General features: G+C 52.4%; 1 protein-coding gene and 1 long non-coding RNA gene across 9 annotated transcripts in view; one reads left to right on the top strand and one right to left on the bottom strand.

The window, feature by feature from the left end:
- Window positions 1–242: 242 nt before the first annotated feature.
- FLI1 (Fli-1 proto-oncogene, ETS transcription factor) overlaps window positions 243–17,972 on the top strand; it is a 122,668-nt gene continuing 104,938 nt past the window's right edge. The window contains exons 1-2 of one of the 5 annotated variants that reach the window (XM_070489932.1): window positions 243–638; window positions 1,836–1,916. In XM_070489932.1, the coding sequence (XP_070346033.1) occupies window positions 1,878–1,916 (39 nt within the window). In that variant the 5' untranslated portion in view covers window positions 243–638; window positions 1,836–1,877. Of the gene's footprint in view, window positions 639–1,835; window positions 1,917–7,896; window positions 8,036–8,864; window positions 9,527–9,650; window positions 10,052–17,972 lie in introns of those variants that run through there. The other 4 variants (XM_044752119.2, XM_014864055.3, XM_070489933.1 and 1 more) reach the window with 4 other exon arrangements.
- Window positions 6,310–11,320, bottom strand: LOC106845692 (uncharacterized). Of its 4 annotated transcripts, none has more exons than XR_011495607.1 (3): window positions 11,176–11,320; window positions 7,891–8,040; window positions 6,310–7,326 (listed from the first exon to the last, which is right to left on the bottom strand). It is a non-coding gene; the product is annotated as an uncharacterized lncRNA (long non-coding RNA). The 4 variants fall into 4 exon arrangements; XR_001401698.3 differs by lacking the exon at window positions 11,176–11,320 and adding an exon at window positions 10,110–10,816; XR_011495605.1 differs by lacking the exon at window positions 11,176–11,320 and adding an exon at window positions 10,447–10,556.

The raw sequence follows: 17,972 nt of genomic DNA, 5'->3' as shown, positions 1-17,972 counted from the left end.
GAAGGAGTCACCCTTAAGCAGGAAAAAACTTAAGGGCTTGAAAAATCAAAGAGAACTTCACTCATATTGTTTAAGTCTAAAGAATGATTATTTGCAGAGCAATGATTTGAAACTAAATAATCAGTTTACAGAAGGCCTGGGTCTCCATGTCTCCTCTTGGCTTTACATAGCTGTAGGTCTTTACATTTATGTGTGTGGTTTCGAGTGTCCCTTGACATTTCCTAGTAACACAGGGAGGTTTCAGGAAAAGCAGCTGGGGGCAGATGGGTGGCGGTCCATTAGAACAATTCATCAGATGGCAGTTGAAATATTGATAAGAAAACGGAAATCAAATTAAAAGACGGGAAAAGAGAAAGGAAGAGGGAGTGAGACGGAGAGAGCTGGAGTGAGGCAGCGGAGAAGAAAGCTGCAGGATGCACAGACAAACTTGAGTGTTCCCAAACCCCCCAGGACGCGCAGGGGCTGAGGCTGTCTGCCTGGATGCGCTGGAAAGGAAGGCACACTGACTCCAGGCAGCCAGCAGGTTTAATTCCGCACTGCCAGGGATCCCAGCCCAGAGAATCTGCACCAACAACTTGAACATCCTGGAGCTGCCTGAGTTCCGCTCCTGCTGGCTTAGCAGGAAAGGGTGTCTTAAGGTAAGTGTTCGTTTGTGTGAGATCTCTGGGGGGTGCAGGGTCCAGCGATGCCTCCTTCCACCGGCTGTCTGCTCTAGCTGCAGTTGGGGAATGTGAGGTTTTCTGGGGCTCTTTCTTTCTCTCATTCTCTCCACTGTGTTCTTTCCTCTCCTTTTTTTCCTCCTTCTCTGTTTTCTTGCAAATTTCACTCAGACTTTCAAAACAAATGGGGGAGACTCAGGAGCAAGGGCAGCAGGAGAAGGGGCAGTAAATGGGAAACTAGGAGCCCAGAGAAACAGACCTGGTCCCTGAACTAGTGTGTGTCTGCTGTGCCTTCAGGAGCCAAAAAGCTGGAATTTGTTAGTAGGGAGAAAAGTGGTTTATCAGAAACACATTGGCTGCTGGAGAAGCTGTACCCGGCCACGTTAAAGATGCTTTAAGAGAAGGAAGGAAGGGGAAACAGAGAGACAGACGCCAGACTTGGCAAGACAGAGAGACTCACGCAGAGGCACCTGGCAGCCTAGAGTTTTTGCTGTGTCCAGCCCAAATATTCAGACCTCAGACACCATCTCCCCTGCCACTAAAAACGAGGTCCCTCATTCATTGTCTTGGTTTCTGCCCGCAAACCTGCTTTCTTCCAGAAGCTGGGGGCTCTAGGAAAGGGGCCTCCATAGACCTCCAGAACCTTGAGCCAGCCTGCCTCCCCACGCAGTCCCCTAGCAGGGAAGAGCGGACAGCTGGACCCTGGTTGAGTCCTAGGGCTGGTGGGGGAGTCAGGCAGAAGGTCTATGGCCAGAGGGCCCAAGCATTGGCAGCTCTGCAAATATCTGTTGCCTGTGGCCTGGGGCTGTGTGGAAGAGGAGACCTACCTCTATCCTAGTTGGCGTTCCTCCTCTGGCCAGGATGGGCCATGGCGTCCCCAGGTGTGAAACTACCCAGGCGTGAAACTACCCAGGCCCTGAGGCAGGCGGGAAGAGAACCAACGGCCTGAGCTGGCTTTTGGTCTTCACCATCCCTTAGGCTGAAGCCTGGGGGCAGAGGCACAGGGAGGGCGACTGGTACCTGACCTCTCCGGCCCTCCCTAGCAGGTCCAGGCTATGGAGCCTCCCAGCTCCCGAGTCCTCCTCTCCCTTTGCATTCCCCCTCCATCACCCCTACCCGCTCCCCGCCGTCTCACCATTGCTCCACTCCAGGGTGACTGAGATTTCTCCTATCCAGGTTGGTTCTTGGGCCTTCCCGACCCCTCCTCACCAAACCAAGATGTTTCAGACAGTCCCTGACACACCGTCTTACGTCAAGGTAAGACATGACAGCATCTTTAAACAGGTAATGACCCCCAGTTCCCCTGTCGTCGTCGTGGCCCCACCCCTCCGCCTACGGTGCCTTCCCCTTTCCCCGGGAAACGAGCGGGGCGGGAGGGTGGCAGGCCGCTTGCTCCGCCGACGGGGCCGAGGCTAGGGGCGCTCCCGAGCAGAAGAGGGTGGCGCAGACCCGCGGGAACCCTTGGTGGAGTAGTAACGCTCTTGGCCGCTTCTGTTTGGGAGCATGGACGTGAGTGAGCCTGGTGTAGGCTGTGCCGGGCAGCCGAGACGCCAGCCCCTGGACCCGTGAGCCTGCGTCGGGTCCTGGTGGGCCGTGCGCCGGCCGCTGGCGCACAGCAAGTTCGCTGAGTTAAGGGTCTGTGTGTCCGGGCGTGTGAGAGTGCGAATGTGCGCGTGTGTGCATGTATGCCTGTGGGCGTGTGTGAGCGGGTGTGCGAAGGGGATGCGCTTCTCCTACTGGTTCTACACCCCTTCGTCCTCAAGCCCAACTTCCTTGGCCCCACCCGCGCCTCGAAAGCGCAGATCGCCATGTTTGACATCATATCGAAGGGTTTTGTTTTTTTTTTTCCAGAACAGTTCCCAAGAATGTAAACAAACCAAGGCCAGGACATCTGGGTTACACGTTTAATGAAAATCCGCCAGCGGGGCGGGGCCGAGGGTGCTGACCTGGCGGCCCTGCCCGGAGTAGGGACGTCAGCGAGGTCCTCACGCCGCCCAGGCGCTGCCTCTCTCCGGCCGGGCATCGGCCCAGCGCCGGGGACTGTCTGAACCTTCCCCGTTTCAGGGGGAGGGAGGCCCCCGCGGTTCGGCAAACCTACCCGTACCTTCCGCAGGTCCCGGCCCCGCCCTCTCCTTCCCGAAACCCCTCCCCCGAGTGGGCCCCCATCGCTCCCGCGCGCCCCAGCCCCGCTCCCGCCAGCGTCCGCGAAGGCGAGGGCCAGGAGGGCCGTCTGCCGGCGCGCGGGCGCCTCGATGGGATGGGGACTCTCGAATGTGATCCAGGGAGCGCCAATTAGGCTTCCAACTCTCTCCTATTTCTCTAACGGGAAATTTGTTGACACATGGTAGCATCTTCCCGCCCTCCCTACCCCCGCCTGAGGTCTGAAGGAGTCTTTAGTCACTTTGGGGAAGCCAGGTCCTGGAGACTCGGCCGGGAAGGGCGTTTAATCAGCGATGAATGAATGAAAAATGAGTGAATCAATGTGACGATAATCAGTGAGTGGATGGATGGACAGATGGCTCCCAGGGCCAGGCAGAGCATACACAGTCAGACTGCAGCGCGCTCGGGTTCGCTGTGTCCGGTTGAGGTTGAGGAAGCTGTAACGCCTCCCACCCCCACTCTCTCCGAGCCGAGCCGAATAGCTCTGTCCCAGGGGCTGCAGACGGCCTCGGAGCGGGGAACTGCAGTCTCTCTCCCACCACACGGACCCCCGGGTCTGCACACACCTAGAGACCCAAAACCTCGGGGATGACGAACCCTAGAGAGGCAAGTGGGAGCCCAGAAGCCTGACCCAGGTCAAGGGTCAGAGAGAAAGCAGACCCGGCCCTGGCGGGGGAGGGGGAGAGGCGGCAGTCTGGGAGCTGTGGGCCTCCAGAGGAGCCACTCACCGCAGGAGCTCTTTTCAAGGGGAAAAAAATGGATTTTTCAGCAGCCACAAAGTTTGTATTGTTGCACAAAGGGGTGCATTGATGACGGCGAAAGGTCTGCGTGGCAGGGACAATCTTGGGTCTGTTCCGCCGGCTCTCTACGCCGACCATTTGCCAGAGGGGCACAAACAGTCCCCGCCTGCCAAGCCCCTGCCACTCTGCGTCAGGCACCCGCTCCGAGGTTGTTGACAAACACCGCGGGCCTAGGCGCCCGGGCCCCAGGAGCCGGCCGAGCCAGGTCCTCAGGAGCCAGGGGTGCCCCCTCCACCCGGCAGCGATCTGGGTTCTGAGACCGGCAAAGAGCTGCGGGAGGGACGGAGGGGAGCGCTCAGGAAGGATGTGAGGCTGGAAGGAGCAAGGGACAGGCAAAGGGGGATCACCGGCAACTTTAAGACACTGACACGCAGTAGGTGAGCAATGGTGGTAACGTAAAGATGCTTACCTTTGCCAGGCCCTGTTCTAAGCATTGTATTTGTACTGACTTTAATATTAATAAGAACCGTAGGAGGTAGTCCATTTTGCAGATGAGGAAGTGAGGCATTGAGGGAATAATGTAACGCAGCTTTCAAGGGGCAGGGCCAAGATACAAATCATAAGGGCAAAGTTGTACTGACTGCCAGGCAAGTGCTAAAGGTTCATTTCATCTTTACGACAGTCCTTTGAGGTGCGTCGTATTATAACGCCAATGTACAGATGAGGACACTGAGGCACAGAGAGGTTAACGGACTTGTCCAAGGCCACAGAGCTGCTAGGTGTAGAGCAAGAATTCAAACCCAAGCCGCCAGGTCCCCCAGTGGGAACGGTCAACCAGCACACTCCACTTGCAGATATAAGGTGGAGGGCGCAGGAGACCCAATGGAGTAATCCCGACCACGTACTTGCGCGGTGCCTGCACCATGCAAAGCACTTTCAGCCCCAGCGCGCAGAGCACATCCCTTCAGGCCGCTGCCCGCCCCACGCGAGGCTGGCAGGGTCCTCCACTTTCCCTCTTTGCGAGTCTCCCGCATCCGCTGCTCCCCCACCAACCAGCCTGCGGATTCCGCCCATGCTGCATTTGAGGGTGACACCCCCACCCGACGAAGGGAGGCTGGTAGCCCTGGCATGTTCACGGCAATGCGACCCAGGGCCAGCATCTGGCTGGCAGGTCCTTAAGCGGCGTTTCAAGGACATAGGTCTGTACTTAGAATGAATGCTGTTTCGGATGGCTGGGAGGCAGGCCGGAGGGAGACCGGAGAGCCTGGAATTCTCCCTTCCCCCCAGGGCCCCCATCTAGGCGCCACCACTGGGTGAGGGTCCTGGCACCTGGCTGGTCTCCACCTCTTGTCAGCCTGCGCTCTCTGGTCAGCCTCGGACTCCCTTGGGGTTTCCTCATCGACGCCGCGTGGTCTAGGGACCAGCCCGGGAGCGCCCGGGGCTGGAAGGGTGGAGACGCCCCCCTCCCGAGCCTGCCGGGCCCCGGCCCTCCCGCCGCAGCGGCCTCCCACGTTGCGTTTTGAACCCGCTTGGCGCTAAGGCAAGAACGAGCGTGGGGAGCGGGCAGGGCGAGCAGAGGCTCTAAATCTTCCTTCAATCTGTGAGTAGATGAAGTCTGAGAAACAAATTCAAAGCAGGCGCGCCTGCAGAGCCTTCCTGCAGAAATATTCCCCGGCATTCAAGCGCATCCAGGGGCGGCTCGAGCTGCCTTGTTTGGCTAAGGTCAGACGAGACTCGAGTTCTCCAATAAAAATAAATCTCAAATTAATTATGGCCTCGAGCGAGGGGCCAGACACTTGAAGCTGCAGTTGTGCAGTCTGGAGTTTTGGCGCTGGCTGGCCCATCCCTCCCCCGTGCCCCCGCCTCTCCCCCGCCTTCACTCCCCCCCCATCCCCCCACCCGCCAGTTGCCAGCTCGAATACCCGCCGAGCCCGCGCTGGACCGGAGGGGCGGGGGACGAGGGAGGACCGAGGGGGAAGGATCCACCCGAGACGCTCTGCCAGGCCTGGCATCTTTCAGGGTTTCAAGCAATAGGACCGTCTCGAGGTCCTGAGGCACCCCAGGGATCGGGCAACAGTTGTCGCGTTTTCCCACCCCCAACCCAGGTTGGGACCGAAGATGCCCGGGAAGCCGTGTCTGGAAAGTCTTGACCGGGTCAAAAGGGCTGACATTGAGCGAGCCAAGACACGTTTCACCCCGCCGCTCGACTCCCGGGGGAAGCAGGACTTCCGCATCTTTGAAAATATTGTCAAGCGCGGATGGTGCAAGGCAAGCCATCCCATCAAAGTTCCAATGAAAGTGCTCCGAATCCAAATGTTTGCTGAATATTCGCCCCTTTGTGCATGCTTCCCATAAGTGACCCTAGACTTAGAAATGTGAGGTGGGCTGTTTTGTTGCTCCCCCCCCCCCCCCCCCCCGACTTCCCAGTGGGTAACTTTTGTTTTAAATGCTGGCAAGCTTCCTTGGCTGTGAGCTTCCCCTGACTTGAAAGCCAGGTGGGGCTGGTGGCAGGGATGGTACCCAGCACCCGCTCCTGGTCACCAGCCCTGCCCAGTCTGGGAAAGGGAGAGGCAGCACAGTCTCTGATGAGCCAGGAAAGAGGGTGTGTGCAAGTGTGTGGGCCCAGGGCACCAGTCCCTAGCTAGGCCAGAGGAGAAGGGAGGAGGGGAGAGGAGAGAGAGAAAGGGAGGAAGGGGAGAAATGTGAGGAGAGAGAAGGAGAAACCCTCCCCGTACACACACACACCAACTCCAAGAAAGTTTTCATTTGTAGCGGCCTCACCACAAGCTCTCTATCAATTTGTCTCAATGCAAACATTCAAAATATTCTCTTTGGCTGCTCGTGAAAACAATGTGAGCTGCCAGGATCAAACCATCTTTCCAGATGTCTGGTGGTAACCACATTAAACAGGGCAAACTTGTTTACTGTTGTGTTTGGTTAGGGCTTTTTCCCCCTTCGGGATTTAAAAAAAGCAGCAGCAGCCATAGAGTTGAGCATTAAACCCAGTGTTACGTAAGTGGGCAAACTTGCCCCCCAGCATGTCTACACCGGATGGAGGCAATCTTATACTCCCTCAGAGAGCTATTCAGAGTTTCGGGGTTCTTCTTTCTGGGCAGAGGACCTTGTGAATGGACAGAAGCTTCTCATGGCGGGGCTGGTGAATAGCAAAAGGCATGGCACCACTGCCAGCTGGTGAGTCACAAGGGGGTGACAGTTATGCCTATGCCAGCCCCTCCCCACCATCACCATCTTCAAAATTACGAAATTGGCATAGCTTTGGTTTTACAGGCAGGAACAGAAAGTGCTATTGAGTTCCTCAGCTAAAAGAGGAGGACAGGTCCTCATTTTAGTTCATATTGAGCACTCCCAATGGGAGAGGCATCTCCTGCTAAAAGGAGTTGGGGGTGCTAGGGATGTTGGGGTGACTGTACTGATCCGCGCAGTGAAGACAATGGCATTTGCCAGGCGCAACAGGAGTTAGGAAGAGAAACTCAGCCAACGGTTTCAGCGCAGATGTGCCTCCTGAAGCCCTGGGAGGAGTGTGTGCAGACAGGGGAGCTGCAGCTGGCGTGGGGTGGCCATCACCGCGCTCAGGATTTGCCCAGCAACCCGGGGGGCCTCCCGGTGATGAAGTCGGAGTCCCCTCTGCCTGAAAGAGGGGCAGAGCGGCTGCGGGTTCCGGGTTTCTGGCCAGGTCCGGGTGCGAAGCTGTCTCCCCGCACCCTCCTGAAAGCCCTGTTGTCGTTTGAAGGTCGGCAGAGTCTGGGCTGAAAAGGAAACAATTTGGGGTTTGAAAGGATGTAATTCATTCTTCCTTTCCCTTTAACCTCTTTCCTCTCTGGAAAGCATGTGGAAACGCTGAAGGGAAGAGTGAGAAGGCGGGCTGCCGGGCCGAGGGGAGGAAGGGGTTAAGCCTGATTTCTTTTAATTGAACTCCAGAACTGGTGGCCCCAGGCAAAGGGGGGGACTGACCCCGCTAGCGGTAACCAGATGTGGCGGTCCCAGGGGAGCCCCGGAGCAGACCCCTGGATTGAGAAGCAGACAGGAGATGGGGGGGGGGGGTCGGCCCGGCCCCCCCCCCCCACCCCACCCCCTCCCTCTCCCACCCCCACTCCACTCCTCCGTACACACACCAAGTCTCAATTGCTGGCAGGCTGCACCCGCCACTCCAGGTCTGGTCACGTTCAGACCCGTGTCTGTATTCAAACCCAAAACTGGAGCTGAATTGATGAGACTAATTTCGAGAGGCGGGTGGGGGGAGGGAGGGAGGGAGCCAAGCGAGCGAGCTCTTGGGCTCAATTGCTCCTGAAGAAATAAAGAATTAATGTCACCTTTTTCGCCGCCGTGGACACCCTTTTGAAATTTTTTCTTTCCAATTGACTCGGATCTCCTGTGGATTTTTTTTCCTCCTTCCCCGGGTCGACTCTTAAATAAAAGTGAGAAAGTCCAAAGCGTGGTCTGGAGAGCGTGGACAAGGTAACCTGTTTGGGAGTCGGGGAGAAGGGAGTTAGGCTGAGCGCGCCCGGGGAGTCGCCTCGCTGCGCCGGGACTCCTGTAGCTGCCTCAACTGGAGCGTGCGGCAGCACTGCAGGGGCACCGGGGACGGCTCCGGGCGGCGGGGCCGGCTAGGCGGGCCGAGGGGAGGACGGCCTCACGGCTGGGTGGGGGTGATGGTCCGGAGCAGGGGTCCCGGGTCTCGCCCGGTGAGAAGTCCGAGTCTGTGCCGCGATGTTGCATGCTGCGCTCCTGAGACCTGCTGACAGGCTTGGAGTGTAGGCTTCTTGGAGCCAGGGGTGGCATTGCATAGGCGGCTCTGGCCTGAGTGCCGGGGTTTGGGCCGTGGGGTCCGGGTAGGCGCGAGGGGTTTGACCTAGAAGGTGGGGATAGGCGGCGGAGGGTACCGCCAGTCCCCACCCTCGGTGGGCGCCGGGAGCTCTCCAGGAGCAGGGGCCCAGGCGCGCCGCCCCGAGGGCACCCTTCTGCTAACAATGCGCTGGGAACCGAGTCTGCGCCCCCGACGGCCGGAGTCCGTCCGAAACCGCCCCGAGTCCGCGTGGATAAGTGAGCCGCTCCGGGAGTCGGCCGCCTCTCGGCAGCCGTGGGCCTGAGTGGAAAAGTTCCCATTGGATGCATTCTTTAATGGTTGGTTGGATCTTCCCGGACAGCGGGCTCCAGGTTATCCCCAGCGCGAGCAATCTCTCCCGCCCTCCAACCCCCAAAAAAGTTTGACTCCGGCTGGAAAAAGCATTAATGAACCTATCTGTGGGAAGAAACGGAAAGTGAATGAGTCAGGAGGGCCACCTTCAGCCAACAGTCCCGGGAAAAGGAAGGAGGCCAAAGACGTTGGGTTTTGGAGTTTCGGGGGGAAGGTGTTGGGGGTGCCAGGGGTGCAGACTGCGGGAATCAGGGCGCGGGCGCCGGGCGTAGACCCCGGCATTGTTCCCAGCTCGCTCTTATCTCCCAGCAGCAAGCATCCTGTGTGCGCACCGCATGAATGTATCTGGGCATCTCCACGTATATTTATATACTGTGAGTGATGCGAAAAGCAGGACCAGCCGAGGGGAGGAAGAGGGGGTGTTGGGGGAGGGAAGACCAGAGAGAGCAGAGGGGAGAGAAGAGAGGAGAGCGCGAGACAGAGAGAGAGAGAGAGAAAGAGAGAGAGAGAGAAAGAGAGAGAGAGAGATAGGACTTCCTCCCCGATTCGCAAAGTGAAGTCACTTCCCAAAATTAGCTGAAAAAAAGTTTCATCCGGTTAACTGTCTCTTTTTCGCTCCGCTACAACAACAAACGTGCACAGGGGAGCGAGGGCAGGGCGCTCGCGGGGGGCACGCAGGGAGGGCCCAGGGCGCCAGCGAGGCCGCGCCGGGCTAATCCGAAGGGGCTGCGAGGTCAGGCTGTAACCGGGTCAATGTGTGGAATATTGGGGGGCTCGGCTGCAGACTTGGACAAATGGACGGGACTATTAAGGTAAGCGACGGGGCAGTGGGCGCGCAGCGGCGGGGCCGGCCAGGGAGGCGAGGAGGCAGGCTGACTGGGCGCGGGGCGCCGGGGTCCCGGAAGACGTGGCCACTCTCCCTTCCTTCCGCGCCCCGGCTTCGCGCCGTCTCCTCCCGCGTTCGGTGGCGAGTCTCACTCGCGGGGGCGATCCGCCCGGCTCCCCGCCGAAGGCGATCTCCCTCGCCCCTCTTGCCCCAAAGCTGAGCCCGGCCCCCTCCCACCGCGCTGCCGGCGGGGCTGCGGGCGGGGGCGGCGTGAAGCCTGGGGACCCCCGGCGTGGATCGAAGCCAGGGGCCGGAGACCTCCGGGTCCACCCCTCCACCCGGCAAGCAGGCGCCCTGGCCCCGGCGCTGGGCATTCGCCTGGCGGCCGGCTTCCTCCCACCCGAGGCCGAAGGCGGCGGGGGCGAGAGCTACAGCCGCCGCCAGCTCGGGTCCCCGCCTGGTGGGCCCCCGGGCGGGCGAGTGGATTGGTTGCAGGCGGATCGGGGTGCAAGTGAGTATGTCTGGGGGTCTGTGTGAGCCTGCTCCTCCAGATGGAAGCCCCTGTTTACATGTCAGCGCGGGCTGGTTTCCCTTCCTCTTGGTACTTCTGTTGCCGGGTCTTCGGCGCTCGGGAGCTGCCGGCTCCCCGGGACTAACGGGCCGGCCTCGCCGCTTCTCCGGCAGAAATATCCTTCCACAGCCTCGGTCCGCGCCGCTCCTCTGCGCCCGGCTCCCGCACTGCGCGCCCGGGCGGGCTCTGGCTCCAGGGCAAGGGCTCCCGGGGTCTTCTCAAAGAGGGTCCCGCGACCTTCCGAGCCGCTTCTAAGGTGGCTGGCTCTGAGTCGGAGACCCCGGGACTGCCCTGCCAAATCCTACTCCCCAACCCCCGATGGGCTCTCACCCCACCTCACGCCTGGGTCTGGTTTGCAAATTGCAGCGCAGAGAGACGGGTGAGGGTCTGGGTTTCATGTCAGACTTCAGGAGGGTTGACTGCCTACTCCTCTGGAAGGGGGAAGTGGGGCCAGGAGCAGAGAAGAGGGACACCCCCTAATGTGACTGGCCTTAGAGGACTGAGAGGAATGAATGGGGCCAGAAGCGGGCTCCGGGGCTGTCGCACACCACCAAGCAACCGTGGGTCTGGAAAAACTATTAGGCTGGTGATGTGGAGACCGGCAGAGCCAGCCATTCCCCAGAACCCAAAGAAACCGACGCCTTACCCTGGGCTGAGTAAGAGAGGGCTAAGATGTTGGGCTTGGAGAATCAAGAGATTTTTATCATTTGGGTGGGGTAGTGGTTTTTATTTTCTAAGGTTTTTTCTCTCTCTCTCTCTGAAAGTTTGAAATATGCTGACTTAGGTAAAAGGCACCAGCAAAAGGAACTTGAAAATCTGGAGATGAGATAAGTGATTGTAATGGGTTGAGCGGAGCCTGTGTGAGTCTGGGTTCCTCCACTTTAGAGTGTGTGGGTGAGGAGTGGGTGAGAGAGGACTCCTGTAGTGAGGGTGGGTGGTCACTGGTCATTTTATGCCTGTTTCTCTTCGTGTTGATGCGTGCATGCAAATGTCTCTGTCTTCTTGCCTTAGTAATAAGATGCTGCACTCTAGAAAACTCCCCCTCGTAAGGACATACCACCTACCTAGAAGGCCCCCCTCTGATCAGGAAGGGTGGTAAGATGGCTCCAGGGTCTTGATGTGGACACCCTAAGGAGAAGTGAAGCAATATCTCCACGATGCTCAGACCCCTAAGCACAGGCCCTCAGCAAAGGGAGGAAGCTGTGGTCTGTGTACCCAGGATGTGCTAACTTCTTTAGATACACAACATAGGGATTGGCATGGCAGGCAGTGAGAACAGGCTTAGACCAGGCCCCTGGCGCCTCATGCCAAGGATGGGAGTAAAGGTCTTCTTTCTCCTCTGGGTGGCGGGAGCCTGTGAGGCCCTCCAGACTCTCCCCAGGAGCACCCTTGTCTCTCATCCAGCTTAGCTGGCTGTGCAGACTCAGCCTCAGAGCAGTGGTTTTCAAGCTATCTTCAGTCTCCAAAGCTCTGAAGGAGTGTGTCTTTAGTGTATACTTTGATATTTAAATTGTGTGAAAGCTATAGTTTCCTTTGGATCTCGGGGTTCCCAGACCCCACTCCCTCTGTGCTAGGAGAGGCCAGTGGACAAGGAGAGGCCAGCTGACTCCTGGTCTCCATGTGGGAATGCATAGTCCATTAAGCCTGTTTAAGCTTCAAAATCGTTGTACAAATGAAACAGGGGGACTAAATTACCTCTACAATGTATCTTTCCAATCCTCTTTGTTCCTAAAATATCATGCTCATATGCTCTTACACGAACATGTACCTACAGGTCCACAAAGTCCTGTCTATACTGATAGAGATCTGAAGACACTGTATACCATATCTAATTTCTAGACACAAATCCAGAATGTGTGTTCCCAGTTTGAATGGCCTTGACAAATCATCTTTGAGTAATTCTGGGATGTGATTTTTGTGCACCTGTGTATTTCTTCCTCAAATATAAGGCGTGTCCATATTTCCAAATACCTATGGGTCTCAGCACTGAGGAGGTATTTTGTCCAGGATGTCAGGCAAGTCTGGATTTCTTTGCAGAAGCCCTTTATTTTATGCATAACTTGCACAACTCTGTGACTACAAAATCTCAATCTCGTTGCCCCTGTTATGATAAGTACTTCCGTATCACATTTGCTTCTCCTGTCCAAGAATGTCTCCTCTGAGCATCACGTTGGGAGGACCAAAGTTTCTGGGAGCCATTCCACTCTTCTTTTGCTATAGACAAGTTAACTTGCGATATTTACGCCCCACCCTGCCCCTGCACCCCACAGTGATATTATCAGCAGTGAAAAGTGATATTATCAGTGTTGAAAAGCACGTGGTACTGGTTGTTGCTCTAAGAAACGACCTGGTTTCAAAAACTGCGTCTTAGTTGTAGGCGGGTTTCAATTGCATCTAATTATTTCATCTATGGGAGCTTGATTCAGTACACATGGTGCCATTAAAGATGGGGAAACAGTCAGAGAGGGTGCAGACATGGTGAATGAAATAGGGAAACAGGGAAATAAACAGCGGACTGGGAGTCAGAAAACCTGGGTTCATTCTCAGCTTTCTACTTAGTTGTTGCATACTCTGCAGCCAGGCACTTAGCTCCTTGAGTCTCTGTTTCCTTATCTATAAAATGAGGCCAAAGTACCTTCTTGCCCTAAGTCACAGTAAGGATCAAATAAAGTCTGGTACTTTAGTTGAACGCGCATTGATTGAATTTCTCCTTGGGAATAGGGCTTATGGGGATCAATTGGTCAAAAAATCAAATCATGGTCTGGATTTGCCATAATACATATTTCATCAATACAACAAATATTAATTATGTGTCTATTATGTTCCAAGGCTTTGCTTTATGTTTTAAGGATAAAACAGAGATCAAAATTCTGCTGGAATTTACACTCCAGTGGAGGTGATGGACACGTAAATACATGACTCTATGTCCGGGGTGTGATACGTCTTCCAAAGAACAGCAAAGCAGGTTAGGGGGCGGAAAGTGGTGGAGCTGCATCAGCCAGGATGGTCAGGGAGGGTACCTTGAACAGAGTCACAACTGAGCAAAACTACCATCAGTTTTCATCCTTTACCTCAGAAAAGGGCAGCACCGTCCAAGCAGCAAATGATGGGAGAGCAAAACGGGGAAGAGCGGTTGAGCTACATCCGGGCTCTGGAAACCAGCAGAGAGCCCAGGCCGTGTGTCAGATAGGCCAGGAGCACAGGCTATCACTGAGTGGGCATGCTTGTCCCATCCAGAAACTCTAGGATGGTATCCCAGGACTCAGCAGGAGAGTGAGGAATACTTGGGACAAAGACTTGACTTCTGTCCTCAAAAAGGGATGCTGCCTTCACTTTGAACAGTGCAGCCCTTCCTCCCGACCTTTAACCTTCACATCACCTCGGTTCGTGAGAACTCCAGACAAGACAGACTCATCAGTTTATCTGTCCCCCTGACCATATAGAATTGCTCCCCTCAGGTAATAACCAAATGGTGAATCCTGGTTTGTTTGTGAATAATTTCTGCAAAAAAGCTGCCTTCCACTTCTGCTGCTGTTCAAATTTAAGTTTACAGGTTTGCAACTTTAGTGCTTTAGAGATTATTTAGCTGATATTCTCATTTTATGATTGAGGACACTGAGGCCCAGATTTGCTTAGTGAATTATCCAAGATCACACACCAGCTACGGACAGAGCTAGAGTGAAGATTCAAGGCTTCTAGCCCTCAAGCTAGTGTTCTTTCCACTATACCATGAAGATTTTAGTTGCTCTCATTACGTTATTATGAATTATAGAATCCTGGAGGCAGCGTGTATGTGTGTGCGTGTGTGTGTGTGAAAGAGAGAGAGAGAAAGAAACAGAAACAGACCGAGAAGGCTTTAAACAAAAAATCATGAAGAATCTGGTACTTCGGACTAAAGACACTTCTGTTATTTAATGAAAAATGTATTACTACCATCTTAAATTGTTTCCATACTTTAAAAAAATTCCAAATTTTTGAATAGGATTTTTACATAACTGTTTTCCAAAATAAATCCTTCTTTTCCTGTAGACAAGTAAGGTCTTCATTGCCAGGAGGCAACAAAAAATACAATATTTTACTTAAATAGCCAATAGGCCCCTCTACAGACCAGGACAGGTGGGTGAATTCTTATTTCAATTTTTTTAATAATTGAATATTTGACTATTTAAATAAAATATATTCAATACATTAGAACATATCTTATGGACCAACCTTCCAGACTCTGTGGAAAGTAGGTCTTGAATAAGATTTAGGATTTCAATATCTCCTTCTGTTTGGGGTCAACCAGTTGGCTTTGGTTTTAGAAAGTGATTGATTTAAACCAAGGCTATTTTCTAGAAATGGAACATTAGTCTAACGCTAGTACTGAGTTGCCCTAGCGACAAAAAATGTTGGGAAAATTTTTATGATGACAAAGCACCAAGCAGTATTTCTAATGGACTGAGGCCTTTATCCTACTTCAAACTTCAGAAAACATCCCCAAGTTGTAAGTCAACACTCAGGCTATCAGCAAAGTCTTAGTCTTCTCTAGGAGAAGTCTCATTCTGTCTGAAGCTTGATAAACAGATTTGCAGATTAAGAACCAACCATCTAGGATTAGAATGGGAAATCTCCTATTTTCATTCATTTTAGACAACCAGCTGCATTATGTAGCTATAGAATAATGTTTTTGTTTTGTTTTGAAAAACATGACTTCTTTTTTTGGCCTGTACTTAAAACAGTCTTTCTAAGTCTATCTTTTGCTTGTTGTTTTGTGACAAATTGAGAAGACTAAAGGACATTGGTCACTATGTACACACACACACACACACACACACACACACACACACACAATTGCACAAAATCTTCAGCCAGTAGTAAGAGCTTTTTTAGTAATCTCAGAGCTGTGCAGGTGTCTTTTCCTCTGCAGAAGACTACACCCTGTTTCATTTTCTGTTGCTTCAATGATTTATATCTATAGTGTTCATCCCATTCATGTATTAATTTACCAGTGGCATGGTATTACTAAGTGATATCACTCTAATTCTTCTACTCACCTGGCAGACCCAACATCAGCAGCCTGTGTACAGAGATGTTTCCTCAGAGGCAATGAATAGGGTTTGTCTATCCCTGCATTATCGTTCCCAGGGCCAGTACCTTGGAAGTTTGACAGAATTAGACAATCCATAGAATAACCCTTTTCTGTGAAAAGCTGGCCTTCTGGGAATCTGTACCCTTAGCCCCATTGGCATCATAAACTGATGCCAGCCTTATGAATGCAAGTCAGTAACCATGCAAATCTAAGGTCTTTTGCATGACTGTTATGCAGGGACTGAACTGGGTGACTAAGTGCTGTTAAGATACAATGCCAGTGGCAAAAAGGCTGCTGCCCTGGAGACTGAGCAGGAGGATAAGCCACGCGCGAGCGTGCGTGCCTGTGTGCCTGTGTGCGTGTGTGTGTGTGTGTGTGTGTATGTGTGCACACTGAGTGTCATGCTAGCCTTGAGGGAGGAAGGAGCAGTTTCAACTGGAGAGACAGAGAAGACCTAGTAATAACATTTATGTAGTCCCTTCTGGTTACAAAGCACTTTCACATACATTCTTGCGTTTAATCCTCCCCACAGCCCTATGCAAGGCAACACCATCACATCTCCGTTTTAAATCGGAGAAGTCAAAGTTCAGAGAGGTTAGGTAACTTGCCTAAGATGGCATCTAATAGATGACAGAATTGAGTTTCAAGCCCAGTGTTTCTGACTCCAGAATGCTTGCTTTTTCTACACACACCAGCCTCCCTGCCTCTCGGCGTAGGTGGGCTGGACCTTGGCTTTGAGGGACGGGTAGGACTCACACAGGAAGATACGGTGTAAGGGCTTTCTAGGAAAGTAGAATACTTTAGTGGCGGAATGCATATGAAGGAGAAGGTAGGAGTGGAGAGATTGGTTGGAATTAGATTCTGGAGGACCTTAAATATCATAACAAAGAATTTGGGTTTTATAAAATATATAGAAAGAAGAACCGCAACATTTTTAATAGAGGGATGACCTACATAGCTGTGCAAATCTCCTAGGAACTGATCCTTCCTATTCTCATCCTGCTCTTTAGGAAGTGGAGATGGGAGTGGCTCCATCACTTATCAGAGGCCAAAAGAAGTGAGTAGCAGTGAGGATTAGACATCCAGGGATAGGTTCAGGCAACTGCCCGTGCTTTCGGCTGTCTTTAAAGATACCTGTTTACTAAACATGGAGTCAGGGGAGGGAGAAGAAACTCTATTTCACCAGATCTCATAAAAATATGATTATCCTTTCACTCCTTTAAATGTGTCTTCTTTCGCAGTGTTCTGGAGATTTCACCACAAGCTGTTTTTTCAATTGGGCCAGCTATCCTGGGCTACAACTTTAGTTCCTTTTGAGAATGAGTCAGCAGAGAGTAACTGAGAAGAGACAAAAGGAAAGGTTGTTTCCCTGAGATTCAAATCAAATTTCTATGGAAATTCAGACAGGTCTGACATACTTTCATAGGTTGGCTGTGCCCATCACCTCACTTAGAAATGCCAACATTTCACCCAAATAAACCAAAACCTACCAGTTATCACCATCATTCCAAGTAGGATCAGACATTAAGTGTCCAGATGCATTTTCAGATAATTCAGATCAACTTTACAGCAGCTTCAAAATTGCTTGTATCTATAAAATTGAACCAAAATCCTGAAATATTGAAGATAGTTCCCATCTTGGGGGAGCAATGTGCCTGCCATTTAGTTCATGGTCCAAATCTCAGAGTATGTAATTTTTCAAGCCACTCCAAGAGAATGTGGGCTTGAAAACTGAAATGCTTTCCCAACAGCAAGGCCCACTACTCAGACAGTGCTGTGTCCAAGGTAAAGAGAGACCTTATGTCCCATCTCATCTCAGTGCACACATGCAAGGCGTCAGAATTACAGGGGCCGTGGGAGCACCTGTAATTGAGTTTCTAGACATGGGTGGGATTCACATGTCTACTGGAACCTAACATTCCAGTAGCATAGTTGTGAGGTCTGAATCTATGAGTATTTATTGACTTTATGTGTGAAGGGGTCTGAGAGTGAATGATTTTGCACTGTTGTTCATGTAGCAGAAATGTGAAAACAAACAGGTTAGTATTATAAAATTATTCATCTTACCGAGTTGTCTTTAAGTTAGTGCTGCTGCATATAAATTCATCCATTTAGATTGAAATTCCCATGCCTGCAGAGTCATTTTGTCCGTACTCATTTATCTCAATTCATACGCATTCATCTATTCATTCAGCCCAAAGTTGAATGATACTGCTGGGCACAGTGCTCAGCAGAACTCCTCAGAGATGAACAAGAACAAGATGCCTATCCTATTTCTTCCAGACCTCTAGAGAGTAGAGGTTTCTCTGTCTTCTGATTGATTTTAAGCTCTGACTATTGGTGATTCCAAAAGAAGCAGTACTCACTGGGGAAATCTTTATTTGTGGCTTTTCATTCTAAGGAAAGTTAGGCACATTTTCCCAAGGGTAACAACCAGCTTATAGTTTCCATGGCCCCTTCACTCATGGTGGTACTAGTCCATTGTATGGACACTTTTGGAAAACAGGGCTTCAGCCAAGAAGACTCCTTCTTACTCTCCCTTTCTCAGCTTTACTTCTTCTATTTATTTATATATTAACATGGAGAAAAAGCATCAATAAAGTGAAAACATAGATAAGAAACTGAGAAAGAGTATTTCTCATACATGAAACAAAGGGCAAATGTCCTAATAAACAAAGACTACTTATCAATCAATAAGAAGAAGATAGACAACTTAGCAGGAAAATAGATTAAAATGCTATGAATAGATAATTCTAGAAAAAGAAATGTAAATGGCCAATAGATATATGA

The sequence above is a fragment of the Equus asinus genome, chromosome 20, assembly GCF_041296235.1.
Source record: "Equus asinus isolate D_3611 breed Donkey chromosome 20, EquAss-T2T_v2, whole genome shotgun sequence".
NCBI classification, from domain to species: Eukaryota; Metazoa; Chordata; class Mammalia; order Perissodactyla; family Equidae; genus Equus; species Equus asinus.
The sequence above is the reverse complement of the archived record's forward strand: the minus strand, read 5'-3'. Positions and strand labels throughout refer to the sequence as shown.